Here is a 13,464-nt window from a genome sequence, read left to right on the forward strand (position 1 = left end):
GTGACCCCAAACTGCCACTCCAGGGGTAACTATCAGAAGTACCTCGTATCATTAACAGAAACAGAACTGTGACCAGGGATGGTGTGGAACCCAAACATCATCTGAAGAGAAGCTGGAACTTGAGCACTGTTGAAGAGCTGTTACAAGCACTATCACAGGCAGTGCTCGAAGTCATTAAAACACCGACTGGAAACACCAGAGTCCATTTGAACAATTTATTAGTATCCTCTTTTTTTACAAGTTTTAGAAAAAGAATCCCAGGATTTTGCCTCCTGTGTGTTTTCGTCTCGCCTCCTCATGGTCCATGATGCCAGCTGAGGTTGTCAGTACAATGTACCTGCCAAGAGAGAGCAAATGTTCAGTTCATCTCTGTTCCAGGCCAGCGCAGAGCTGACAGCACCAACTTCATCTGTGTTACAACAGCAAGGCCTGTTCCTGTAAGAACGGGCCCAAGGCAGTGAGATTGGATTATCAACAGTGCAAAAGCAGCTCCTCTCACGAGCACAGCTCTGCAGCACACACAGAGCAGCGACAGCCTTCTGCTCTCCAACTATTTGCCTCTTTCCTCGCATATTCCTGCTGGGCAGTCCCTGTCCAGCTGCTGCAGCAGCAGGAACTCTAAGGTTTCTACACCAAGTCCACTTCTATGCTCCACAGATGCTGCTCCCCAGTGCAGGCAGAGGTGCCACGGTGGCAGACAGCTCCTCAGTGCTGAACACTGCCTGGTGCAGGGGAGGAGCTGCATGGGCAGCAGCTGCCACTGCTAATGCCAACATCTGCATTACCAACACACCCCACCCACACAGCTTCATGTCTGAGAACCTCCTGTCCCACCACTCTATAAATACTCTAAAACTCCTTCTGACAACACACAGAGTAGCTACACAGGGACAGCTGAAGCAGGAGTTACTGCTGGAGCTTTAAGAACAGAAACAGCACAGAACTGTTAATCCTTCCTTTGATGGGACAGACTGGCTGAGGCTCTGGAGACTCTTCTAGCTCTGCCATCCTGCTGCACTGGGATTTACTGCGCTTGATTCCATACACTTTGTCAGGATACACTGCATAATAGTAAGATTTCCTGTGTTGGGGAGGTTTGTTCAACAAGGCTCCAAGTCCCTCATCACTTCACATCTGATTAATCTGCACACAATCATGACATTTGAATTCAAGTTGTACAGTCTGCTTCCACTGACTGGGTAACTTACATAACTCCTCCTCCATTTAAAAATGGCCATTTATAAAACCAAAACAAGTGTGAGAAAAGTCCAATTTTCCATTAAACTGTGAAATGGTAAAACAAGGATTTTACCAAAGCCAAGCAGAAACAGACCTTGCTTAGCAGTGCCCCTTTAAAACTGGTTAAAAGGGACATTATATGGAGGATGGAATTTTAAGACTGGAATTTAACTCCAGGCTGATCAGAGGAAAGGTGCAAGGTGAGTCTAACTCAGGCAGTCTATGAGTGTAACATTTTTACACACAACACACACTCGACCCTTTCCCATACTCACCCAAACTGACGGGAAGGCAGCAGGTTGTTCTGCCACTTTTCCAAATCCTTCAGCTGCACATCAAATCTGGGACTGATTACACCACACTGTAAAAGAGGATTCCATTACAAACTGAACAACTTTATGGAGTTGCACATTTGTGATCCCAGCTCCCTGCCTGAAGGACTTTACCAATGCTGTTACACACTCTCTGCACTCCCACCCGGGGCCCCCACCCCAAGCAGCTCCTCACCCGTTACTTCCTCAGCCTCGCCCCCTCCTCCTCACCTCAACAGCCTTAAGCTGCTGCTGAAGCTACACCACCCAAGTAATGCCCACACCTGGGGAAGCACAAAAGCATGCTGTAACATCAGCAGAATTCCTGGGATTGCTCAGGGATATTCCACCTCTAACCATCATACATAGTTAGAAAACAAAAAACCATGTGGATTTTAACCAGGAAGAAATTAACATGCACAGAAGTTATTGGGATTTTCAAGGTAATTAGTTACTGACTGAGACCACCACCTCATTACCTCACTGGCTCCAATTATCCTAACAACTATCCAACACCAAACCAGCAGCACACCTTCCTGCACTATGCACACTTTTGTGAACTAAACAACTGTTCCCTTATTGCAATGACTGAGAGAAACATTATACCCAGCTGCAGCCTGGAAGATCCATTGCAAAATCATCCTGAAAGAGTTCAAGGAACACTACCCTCAAATCTGACCTGCATTACTCTTATTACAGACACATAACACTGTAATTGCTACAGGAATTTGGGAGTGTCAGGATTATCTGCCTTATACACTCACACAATTTTCAGATGCAATTATTTATTCATCATGGAGACAGCCCCCTATATATTCTGACCAAGTAATTTTTTTATTTCTTTACTGAAGAGCCAACTCTCACTTGAAGAGCTTAACTGTGAACAATGATGCACAGCAAGCCACTACAGAACTACAAAGCTCAGTAGTTTGAGACATAAACATTTAAAAACTTCCAAAACACACATGAAATGCCTCATATGCCCCAGGAACTTAACAAGCACCATTAATGTAACATTCAACTTTCCCTCACTGCAAGCAAAGCCCACCTGGCAGCAGGAGAAAGGTTTGTCTTCTCCACATCTGCAGGTATCAAACATCAACTGGAAACCAACTCAGCTCCTATCTCTTAAGACAAGTCTTCCAGATAGCTTAAACATCAAAGAAACTGAGAAAGCACTAGGTAGCCAGAAAGCCTTTGAAGAGAGAGAAACACACAGCACTTGCAAGCAGACTTCCCTGAAAGCGTCTTACATATTCAGAGTTTAAAAGAAATGTAATTAGTGACCCAGATCGTTATGAAACTAGACAAATTAACCAGCCTTTTAACTGACAACATTCATGCTACTCTTATTGACACAGATTCAACAAATACCGCCTTCTTCACAAGCAGTTCTTTCAGAAATGGGGCAGACAAACATAGAATAAAAAACAGTTCTCCTTTAAACACCTCCTTAGAGAACTGAATTCAGGAAGACAAATCCTACCTTGTTGAGTCTGCCTGTGAGGTTGACAACAATCTTCCCAGCTCTGTGATCATCAATTATCTCGAATTCACCGATGTAACCTGCACGAGACCAGCACACAGAGAAACAGCTAACACTTAGCTACAATAACACAACTAATTAACTGTGTTGCACCAAACTCCTTCAAACCCCTCGATTTACTTCTTTTACCACAGCAGCACCCCCGGCCACGGGGGGAGCACGGCCAGGACTTACCGTGCTTCATCATCACGGTCAGGAAGCGGACGATCACTTTGGAGCACGGCCGGATGAGCACCTGGCGTTTCCCACGTTTCTCTGCATTGTTGATGCTTTTGAGAGCATCGGCCAGAACGTTCATCCGCACCATGGTGCCTGCAGGAAGGGCAGCAGTGAGCGCGCCGGCTCTTCGGCACGCAAATACTGAGCAGAGCTTCTCTTAACGCTAATTTTAGATCTAAAAGATCCAAGGCTGACAGAAAGTTGCATTAAACCTTAAAAAGCACTCCCAAGCTAAGTAAGTGAGCCAAGTCACACGCTCAGCTGTGATCAAGCATCACCACTACCACAACACGTCAGGAAATCTGACACAGTTAAAACTTTGCTTTATCAAAGCACACACACAATTTCAAAACCACCGTCCAGACACCATGTCAGCAGCGTGACACCTCTCCAGGTAAATCAGCTTGGCCTTATAACCCAACTAAAACACAACTCCATACTATCAACCCTGTGCAATAACTAGATCCTATGTGATATTAAATCAACAGATGCTGCTCGGCTCACTGATCTGCAAAAAACCTGCAGGATGCACAAACACAGCACTTCGGAAAGGAAACCCGGCAGCAGCTCTCACACGCTCGCGAAAGGAGCCTCGGAGCACCCCGGCACTGCCGCCGCTCTCTGACACAGCCCGGGCGCTGCCAGAACCGTCCACAAAGGTGTCCGTGCCCCGGTCACTGAGGCAGGTCCTGCAGCCCACGCGGACTTTCACCACTGCGATACCACCCCCCGCGGGCCAATTCCCGCCCCGGGCAAAGCCGCCAGCGCCCCGCGCCGGGGCCGCCCCTCTCCGGGCCCTGACCGCGCCCGCTGCCCGCGCTCCGCCACCTCCTCCGCGGCCCCGCCGCACGATCCGCACGCCCTACAGTCGCCAAGCTCGGCGGTTCCCCCGCGCCCTGCTCAGCTCAGCTGCCCAGAGCTCCGGGCCGGGCCCGGCCGCCGCCCCGGCTTCCCGCCGCGCATCGCGGGGCCACGGGCGGGAGGTGCCGCCCCCCACCCCGCATTCCGGGGGCTCCGGACGGCGCCACGGCCGGTGCCGGCGGCTCAAACCGGGCCAGGCGGGTGGGGCGGTGCCCGCTGCCCCCGGCGGCGCGGGCGGGACGGGCGCGGCGGGCGGATGGCGCCGGGACGGGGCGGATGCGGCGCGGCCGCGGCCCCAGCGCCACTCACCGAGAGCGCGATGGCGGAAAAGGAAGAGCCCGGGCCGCGCGGGGTGATGGGAGGGCCAGCGGCCGGCGAGAGGTATCGCGAGACTTCGCGGCTCAAGCCTGGCTCTCCCCATTGGCCGAAGCCGCGCGCCGCACTTCCGGAGCGACAGCGCCTCCCGGTTTCCATAGGAACGGGGACGCTCCGCGCGGGCGGGTATGGCGGCACGCGAGGGACAAAAAGCGGCACCGGGCCGGGCGCGGAGCTGCGGCGAGCAAAGGCCGGCTGACGGACGGGCTGTGTCCGGCCCCAGAGCCAGCCCCAGGGCGGAACAGGCCAGTGTGCGGCACCCAACCCTGTGTCCGTGTGTAATACAGCTCCAGGGCTGTGTCCGGCCCCAGAGCCAGCCCCAGGGCGGAACAGGCCGGTGTGCGGCACCTAACCCTGTGTCCGTGTGTAATACAGCTCCGGGACACCGAGCCCTGTCACGGCTTGCTTCACACATCCAGGATCTCTCCCACCTCCCGGCAGTGCCAGCTCAGCTCAGCACCTCCCCAACCCTTCCCAGATCTCCTTCTTGACTGAAAAATGCATTGATGCCTTTTTCTGTACATTCACAAAGAGCAAGGCTTCAAGTAGTTTCTCTTTAGTCTGTATTTACCTATTCAACAGTTACAATGGACACTGAAGAGAGTTCACTTTAAAACAGTAATCTTTTAAAACATTAACACAGGTTTTAGCTTTTTAAAGAAAAAAAGTTCAGTTTTAAAAAAGGAGGGAGAGGTCATAGAAAAGCACAAACAATTCAGGCTTATTTACAGAGTCAAACTCAGCATATTCAGAGTGATTTTGTATACAGGCAGACAAACATTCATAAAACCAGATGTGCTACAGGGCTCCACGACAACAGCAGTTCCCAGAACAATCAGCTGTTAAGGTTACACACACCTCCACTCATTTTCTACAGTCTCAGTGCAATGAGTTTACACTACAGCTAAATAACTGAACTACAAATTTATATATTCTGGACCCCTACTCAACACATTCTCAGGTACATGCAGCCAACAGAAGCAAACAGATTCAGTGAGACAATGGAACCACTTCTGCCCCCATTTTGGATGTGGACCCTCAGCTATGGCCATTCTCACTCAGCTAATTGTCCTCCTGCCACCAGGATCAGTAGTAACAAGCCTCCAAAAAGCATCAACCTTCAGAAATGCCTTTCACACTTGCTGCAGCCGCCATCAGTGATCAGCAAAACTAACAGTAACAGAAATACCATCAGGCATTACAGCTCTGCTGTTGGGATAGTTATGCACAGGGTCTCTCAGTTTGATGAGACACTGAACAAGCTCCATACACCAAAGGAGAGGATCTTTCAGACAGGACCAGCTCCAGGCTGCAGAACCCTACTCAGCACAGCAAGAGACAAACCCACAGCAGTTGCTGGAGTGACTTTTTCACTTCATCAGGGAGCCAATTAAAAAAAAAAAAAGTCAGTGAGCAATACAACTTCTATTGTCTTAATTATACATTAATTCTCAACACTGTTCCCAAGAAAACCTTTTACTAGAGTGAACAGCAGTTAAGTCTTCATTCATTCTTCTTTTCCTTGTGCTTGAGAAGTTTGTTGATCTCCCTTTTCGCCATTCCAATGTACTTTGTGATGATCCCATGTTGGTTTAGTCCAGGAAACAGCAACAAGAAACTCACTAGAGAGGAGAAAGAAAAAAAAGAATTAATACTCCATTAACAAGCTTCTATCACTCCGCAGTTCTTTGCTTCTCTTAAAACCCATCAACTGCTTGAAAAGAGAAAAACATAACCCTGCAACAAAAACACCCCACCACACTTAATCAGAAATGGCTGCTACCAGTCTCAATCCATTTCAGGCAGCTAACAAAAAAGTTCCTTGTTTTTTGCATGCTCACACTTACCAATAAGATAGGTCAGAAAGAGATTGTGAACTTGCTGTCCAATCCAGGCAACCACAGCAAGAGTGAAGAGCATGGTCATGAAGTACTAAAAAGTGAAAAGGGAAGAGTTACCACAAACTCGTTGGGGATTCTCCCTTCCCTTCAGTATTTGGCACTACTTCAACATTTAAAACTAACTCGAAGCTTTCTGGCTCTTCTACACCTGATACCTATGCACACGTGTGTTAAAATTGAGATTACAGGATTACCTGTAGCTGTACATTCTCACTTATTTTCAGACCATCAGCTGGACAGGGTGCTCATTCTTTTTTGCCCAGATGTCCCTTAGTGCCAGACCGTGCCATCCCCACACACTGCACCCAAAGCTGGCTTGGGGACAGTGGCTCAGTAGCTCATGTACCAGCTGACACACTACTAGAGATACACTGCTTTGGACAGTTTATGCACACTGGAAACAGCCTGTTTCCAAAAATTTACCTATCCAGAGAAATTCAGTGTTCCTTTATCTTATTACCACGGGTATGCTCCTAAACTGCACAGGACTGCAAGTTTTTAAGTCTTGTACCTTGCCACTCCAGGTCTGAATAAACGTGTGACCAGTACCAAGTCACAGCCAGAACTGCCAGGTCTTGGTTTGGAACACCAGTTCATTCAGTGCTAAAACACTTCAGACAAAGCTAAATCAAACAAAATCTTAAGACAAAAGAGATTAATTCCTAGAACTCAATACCATTTTAGGCTTTTCTTCCTTCAGAGTGAAGAGACGCTTCCACCAGCCAACAATCCGGCGACGAGATTTCACCAGGTTGCTGCAGATCTCATGAAACCTTTGCTGCTGTTCCGTGGTCCTTTTATCAGAGGGAGGGAAAAAATACAGAAATAAGAATTCAAGGTTTAATTTAAAATCTTAAAAAATCTCTCATGGCTTTTTTCTAGCAGTAAAAATGTATCCAGTGCTTATCCTGGCATTTGCTTTGCTTGGTTTGATACCTCCAATTGAACACTGCAAGGGAAGTGCCCAGGTAATCTTCCTGTATGCTGACTCCATTAAACTGCCTCCCAAAGAGCAACCACATTCAAACCAAAGACTACTGATCTTAATCTGATACCAGGGTGATACACACAAGTAATCATATCTACATAAGAACATTTGTCCACTAGTCATCTTAAAAATTCACCTTTAACTCAAAATTTAATTCAAATTAGGTTCTTCTTCAAGTTACTGCTCTTATACAATCCTTGCCCTTTTTCAGACCTGTTTTAATCACAATCACATTCATACTCTTCGCATTATTCTCTCCCTTCATCACATTTATTGCTGCCTCTTTCCAAACATACAATCAATATTCTACATAATTTTACTTCCTAGTATCTATTATCCATTAATTACTAAAATCTAGTTTAGCAGAACTAACTAGCATGCTTAATGGAGAGTACAGGATGTGCCTACTTCTTCAAAAAATCTTACTTTTCCAGAAGAAAAGGAACACTAAAGGTATATTGTAGCATCTTCCAGAAAAAGAATGAAGAACACCTTGCCACTGTCCTCACTTCCTGTATTAAAGAGATTGCTGATTTCCCACTACAGTAACTCTACAAAGTAACCATCTGATATCTGCAAATCAGATATCTATTTTGATAAAGATCATATTTACACTCAAGAAACTGTTTTAATTGAAGCTTTCCTCACCACTTATTAGAGCCAAAGATTCGAGGAGCAAGAGCAGGAACCAGGTAATCAGCCAGACAGAGGAACATAACGAAACAGGAGACGCCTGAGAGAACTGATGGGTCCAAATAGTAGATCATCCTGCAGAAAGAAGAGGAATTATTTCTGAATGCTCAAACCACTAAACACTAGACATGCTTGGTCACTTCTTCAGTCTGGCTCAGAACTTCCAATAGTAGACCTACTCTCTTGCCTAACATCGCACAAAATTACAAAAAATATATTTTTCTCTTAATATACCAGATAAGAATATGCTACAAGCAAATCAGGTACAAAGTTCAGTAGAAGTAAAAATTCATCGTTATTATTCTGTCAGAAATTGGCACACAGTGAACTTAACACTGATTGAGGGATGAGGATGAGTGAGGGAACACATGAAATAACCAGGCAGAGTAAAAGCTCTAATTTTGTTGTTCAAGTCACGGAACTCAGATCCACTAGAGGCTGTCATTTGCTCTGTCTCTCCTGGGAGAGCCAGCCAAACCTGTTCTGGACAAGAGGCCTTCAATCTCCACTTAGGACAGTGCTGCATTTTCCATATTCAGTTTGCCATCACTCAAACACAGGACAACTGGGTAAGAACCAGCTTGTCTCCTAAGAGTCTGATAACACCCAGCTGGGCCCTCTGCTACTCAACTGTACTTCACAGAACTTCCTGAACACTGAAACAGTAAAAGCAAAGAAAGGACCCAGTCCACAGCAGGGCCAGGTGTTCTGTACATCTGCACAGTGCTACTGTGCTGGATGTTTGAGGTCATTCTGATGAATTCAGAACCTGAAGTAGTTCTGCATTTTCACAAAGTATTATTCAGCACAAAATCTTTCCTGCTATAATCACAGAATTTACAACAGAATACCCTCAACTTCACACAATTACTTATTTTAAAAGTTACCTTTCAGTGTCATTTGACCTCCATTCTCATCACTTCCCCTGAAGACCATAACATTTATATTAGCCAAAAGACCAATCATCCCTGCCTCACCAGGTTCAACATTTATTTTTGTAACTCTTCTACTTACTGCAGGAACAGATACAACTGCAAAACTGCAGAGCTGGCATGAACTGCTGTCTGTGCAAGGCAGGTCAGGTCATCTTGACTACCATGTTACATAAAGGCACGTCCACGTGCCTCCAGCACCTCCAATCAGACAGACAACATCCTCTCACCCTGCTGACTGGAAGTTACCCGCAGTCTTCCTTTGTCCCCTTCCTCAAAAGACATAATAGAGAATGTAAAAAAACCTGGGTTGTGCAAAAAACCATGAACCTATCCTAAACACCACAGCAACGATGCAGAATAGGGTGTTTCGCCCTATGGAAACAGGCTTTCCATAATGATACTGCCACTGGTGTGGAGGGGGAAAACCAAGGGAGATCATGAGACCTGACTAAGAAGCAGGGTACAAAGAATGAGGGCAGAACATGAATGCACCACGGAAGAACATTCAGCTGAGCACAGTAAAAATCCCAGCAACTACTGCTGGCATACAGCTTTTGCAGAAAGCACTCTGAGCAGGATGTGACTCGTGTTACTTCCTGTTTTCAATACTTCTGTTTTCAATTTCCAACAAAGTTCACATGCTTTAAGAAACAGAACCTGGAGTAAAAGCCTTTCTATGAGACTTCTCTAGATATCCTACTGACTTTCTTAATAGGTTTGGTACCAGCCACGAAGATGCAATGATGTTCCAGGCTCCCTTCAGAAGGTACTTACAGGAAAGAGAAGGAAACAACACTCATCAGTGCCAGAGGAAACCAGGCTCGCTCCCAGCGAAGAACTTTATCGGTCATCAAGATCACTTCTCCCCATCCTTGCAACTGCTCTTCCAAGCTTGCAGTTTCACCAGCCTACACAAAGAGAGAAGAAAACTCCTTTACCAACCAGAGTATCAAATTAATTCACACTGAAGTTGCTAAAAAAAACCCAGTGCAATAATTAAAGATCTCAGTCACCAACCTGAGTAATTAAATTAGTAATAATATTGTGAGTTTTGTACTAAGTTGTGACATTGTAGCAGTGATACTTTAAAACAGTCAAGATCCTAGCAGCATGTATAGGCCAAACAACACCTCCTCCCAGATTGTTTTCCAACACCACCTCCCAAGGTGTTTTCCCCAATCTCCCATTGACCGTACCCCATCCCCCCATATTAGTAGCAAGTTAGGTTCTAAAGCCTAGCTAAAGCCTCTCAAGTTTTCAGTGTCAACACCTGGAAAACTGTAACATGAGAACTATTTTAAAATAAATGTATTTTCCAAGACAACTCTACCACAGTAAACTGAAGCTTTCTAGCTGCTGTCCAATGCCAATTTCTTATTATGAGGAAGATGGATAAAGACTCAGAATCCACAGTAAAGTTACCCAACTGATCACATTTGGCCTGCAAAGCAAGTTTTCCCACAAGCTGCCCAAGACAGCCTTTAAATTCCACTTGCTAGGTGATTCCTACATTCCTCCCTACACTCTCCTGTAAGGAGGCCCCACCTGTGCTGCCATCAGCTTGTTAAGCAGTTCACCTGAGGTGTTCCACATTTAACGGAGCTTAACAGTCTCCCCCCGCAGTGGGATATGGCATCTCAGAGATTACAAAACTCAGGTAACCGTGAACAGAACCGACTGCTGCCCAAGCAGTAAGAAGTGAAAAGTCATGAAGACACGCATGTCTTGAAGACACGTTTCACTCTCAGCTATGTGCTACACTTAATTACAATTAGAACTCCGACACCACCACAATAACAAGGACAATACCGTTCCGTGGACTTTCCGCGAACTCTGGAGCTTCGCTCCAAGCTCTCAGCTCCCGGGGCTGCTCCCCGAGCTCAGCCTGGGTGTGCAGCACCGCAGCGCTCAACCAGCCTCTGCCCCTACACAAGCTTTTAAAGCGATTTTCCCATTTCCCACAGCAGCCGCTTACCAGTTCAGGCATAACTATATATATATCTCCTTGTGTTTAGTTAACGATTCAAGCCTACTTTGGCACATTTAGTTAAGCTGATCACCCAGAGCCTGCCGCTGTCCCGTATCGCTGCGGCTTCACACACAGACACAGACTGACACAGACAGACAGACAGACGCATTCGGGGTAACGCCAAGCGCTCCTGGGGGCTCCGGCCCGCGAGCAGCAGCGCAGCCGCCGACCCCGCGCCCCGGGCCCGCAGCGGCCGCCCCGCGCGCGGCCCCGCCGAGCCCACAGCGAGCCCCGCGGGAGCCAAACCGCGTCACACAGCGCGGGGCCGAGGCGGCCCTCGCCAGCCACCGCTGCGGGCACGGCGGGGCACGCCCAGCTCCCCCGGCAGGCCCGAGCGACCGCCAGCCCCCGCCCGCCCTCACCAGCTGGTAGGCGCTGTTGTTATCCCCCTCCGCCATCTTCCGCCGCTCCCGCACCGCCGCCCGCCGGCCACGGCCCTCCCACGCCGCGCCGCGCCGCCTCCTTTTATAGCCTCCGCGGGCCGCCCGGGCACTGTGATTGGCCAGCCCCGGCGCCGCGCCGGCCGCCGGTTGGCTGCTGCTGTTCGAACGGCGCGCGGCGTGCGCGCGCCCCCTGGCGCGCCGCAGTGCGGCTGAGACGGGCCCGCGCCGTGAGGGGGGGGCGGCTCCCGGCACCGGGGCACGGAGGGCGGCCTGGCCAGAACGTCACACCGTGAGCTGGGTTGGAAAAGATCTCCGAGTCCAGCCTGCGACCGAACAGCGCTTTGTCAACTGCGCCATGGCACTGAGGGACACACGTCGAATCTTTCCTTAAAACACCTCCAGGGACGGTGACTGTACCACCCCCCTGGGCCGCCCGTTCCAATGTCTAATCACTCTTTCTCTGCAGAAATTCTTCCTAATGTCCAACCTAAACCTCCCCTGGTGCAGTGTGAGGCTATGTCCCCTTGTCCTGTCACTCGTTTCCTGGGAGCAGAGCCCGACCCGCACCCGGCTCCGGCCTCCTGTCGCTGCTGGGGTCCCCCCGAGCTCCCTCTCCTCCCGACAAAGCCCCGGTCCCGCAGCTGCTGCTCCCCACACCGGGCTCCGGCCCTGCCCAGCTCCCCTGCCCTGCCCAGCTCCCCTGCCCTGCCCTGCACTTGCTCCAGCCCCTCAGTGTCCGTTCGGAATGAGGGGCCCGGAGCTGGACACAACACCCGAGGTGTGGCCTCGTCAGGGCCCAGCACAGGGCAAATTCTGTCGCTAACATCAAAGCCCAGCAACGTGTTTTATTTCCTTCAGAACTTGTGGCAGCATGGGAATAAACACAGGTGAAAGGCACTGGGATATAAATATTGTTTCTGACTCAGCTTTCTAACTGCTTTAGGCACGTGTGCTAATGAGCTTAATCACTGTGCCCAGGATGCAACACAAGGCTATAAATGAGAGCAAAGAAAACATCTCGGGCACCAAAACTGCTCTGGCACCAGCTTGATGGAGACAAAAAAAGAGAGAAGTACTGAGAAGGACACTGTAAAAGCAAACATATGTCCGTCCTGGTTTTGTCTTTCACAGGGTGCTTCTCACTACTCTAGAATGTATGTAAAGAACAGATTCTATACTGAGTAACTTTCAAATTCATCCACATGCTGGTAAAAGCTAACAGTATTTTCGGGTAATATTTTGTGGAGTTCACTCTCAATATCTGTAATTTTACCACAGCAAAGCTCACACAAAAGGTGATTTCATAAGGAAGTGATGGCAGCAGTAATTTTAATTAGTCTTTTAAGAGTATGCAGCCATACAGAAGCATGACCTCATAGCAACCTTCCAGTGTCTGAAGGGGACCTACAAGGAGAGGGACTGTAGTGACAGGACAAGGAGTAATGGGTACAAACTGAAAGAGGAGAAATTTGGGATAATATTAGGAGGAAATTCTTTACCGAGGGTGGGGAGAACAGGTTTGCCCAGGGAGGTTTAACCCTGGGAAATGTCCCTGCCCTTAGCAGGAGGGTTGGGACTAGATGGTGTTTAAGGTCCATTCCAACCCCTCGGCATTCTGTGATCCTATGATGCATTACAGTGCCTGGGGATATTTACAGTGCCCTGCAGCAGCACTGCTCTATCTGATACCATCAGCCAGCTCCTGGTTTCATCCATTTATATGATTCTCACCACAAAAACCCCAAGCACTTACCAATGGAAAAAAGTATCTCCAGCCTGTCCCATTCACCATCCTCCAGCCGGTTTTTCAAACACTAGCTCCCAAATCAGGCACCCTTGCAGCTTTTCTCCCGCAGAGGTGCCTTTCCCTCCTGTTAGGTGCTGCTCCATAACTCAGAGGGGCAGAGGGACAGGTGAGCACTGCTGGGTGCCCTCAAACCCAGCAATGCCAGAGGGACCATTGCACTGCGGAGCACAGGACGCC

General features: G+C 48.4%; 2 protein-coding genes across 3 annotated transcripts; both read right to left on the reverse strand.

Moving 5' to 3' along the window:
- Nucleotides 1-201: 201 nt before the first annotated feature.
- On the reverse strand, nucleotides 202-4,556 carry RPS15A (ribosomal protein S15a). Its single transcript, XM_039560420.1, has 5 exons — nucleotides 4,486-4,556; nucleotides 3,271-3,408; nucleotides 3,037-3,116; nucleotides 1,515-1,600; nucleotides 202-337 (listed from the first exon to the last, which is right to left on the reverse strand). Exons 2-5 carry the CDS (start codon nucleotides 3,401-3,403, stop codon nucleotides 244-246), a joined length of 393 nt encoding a protein of 130 aa, XP_039416354.1. The 5' UTR covers nucleotides 3,404-3,408; nucleotides 4,486-4,556; the 3' UTR covers nucleotides 202-243.
- A 541-nt stretch (nucleotides 4,557-5,097) lies between these two features.
- On the reverse strand, nucleotides 5,098-11,541 carry ARL6IP1 (ADP ribosylation factor like GTPase 6 interacting protein 1). Of its 2 annotated transcripts, none has more exons than XM_039560421.1 (6): nucleotides 11,460-11,541; nucleotides 9,843-9,976; nucleotides 8,089-8,208; nucleotides 7,129-7,246; nucleotides 6,399-6,483; nucleotides 5,098-6,173 (listed from the first exon to the last, which is right to left on the reverse strand). In XM_039560421.1, exons 1-6 carry the CDS (start codon nucleotides 11,493-11,495, stop codon nucleotides 6,055-6,057), a joined length of 612 nt encoding a protein of 203 aa, XP_039416355.1. In that variant the 5' UTR covers nucleotides 11,496-11,541; the 3' UTR covers nucleotides 5,098-6,054. The 2 variants fall into 2 exon arrangements, with proteins under 2 accessions (XP_039416355.1, XP_039416356.1); XM_039560422.1 differs by lacking the exon at nucleotides 11,460-11,541 and adding an exon at nucleotides 11,044-11,070.
- Nucleotides 11,542-13,464: the final 1,923 nt, after the last annotated feature.

The sequence above is a fragment of the Corvus cornix genome, chromosome 14, assembly GCF_000738735.6.
Source record: "Corvus cornix cornix isolate S_Up_H32 chromosome 14, ASM73873v5, whole genome shotgun sequence".
In the NCBI taxonomy this organism is placed as follows: domain Eukaryota; kingdom Metazoa; phylum Chordata; class Aves; order Passeriformes; family Corvidae; genus Corvus; species Corvus cornix.

Bases quoted from the DNA above. Each gene is read 5' to 3' on its own strand.
- RPS15A (XM_039560420.1), bottom strand. From the start codon at position 3,403: ATGGTGCGGATGAACGTTCTGGCCGATGCTCTCAAAAGCATCAACAAT. The intron at 3,117-3,270 runs GTAAGTCCTGGC...GGTCTCGTGCAG, and splicing joins GACCGTGATGATGAAGCACG to GTTACATCGGTGAATTCGAG. The intron at 1,601-3,036 runs GTAGGATTTGTC...CCTCTTTTACAG, and splicing joins TCACAGGCAGACTCAACAAG to TGTGGTGTAATCAGTCCCAG.
- ARL6IP1 (XM_039560421.1), bottom strand. From the start codon at position 11,495: ATGGCGGAGGGGGATAACAACAGCGCCTACCAGCTG. The intron at 6,484-7,128 runs GTATTGAGTTCT...TTCACTTTTTAG, and splicing joins AGGAAGAAAAGCCTAAAATG to TACTTCATGACCATGCTCTT. The intron at 6,174-6,398 runs GTAAGTGTGAGC...TCTCCTCTCTAG, and splicing joins CTTTCTGACCTATCTTATTG to TGAGTTTCTTGTTGCTGTTT.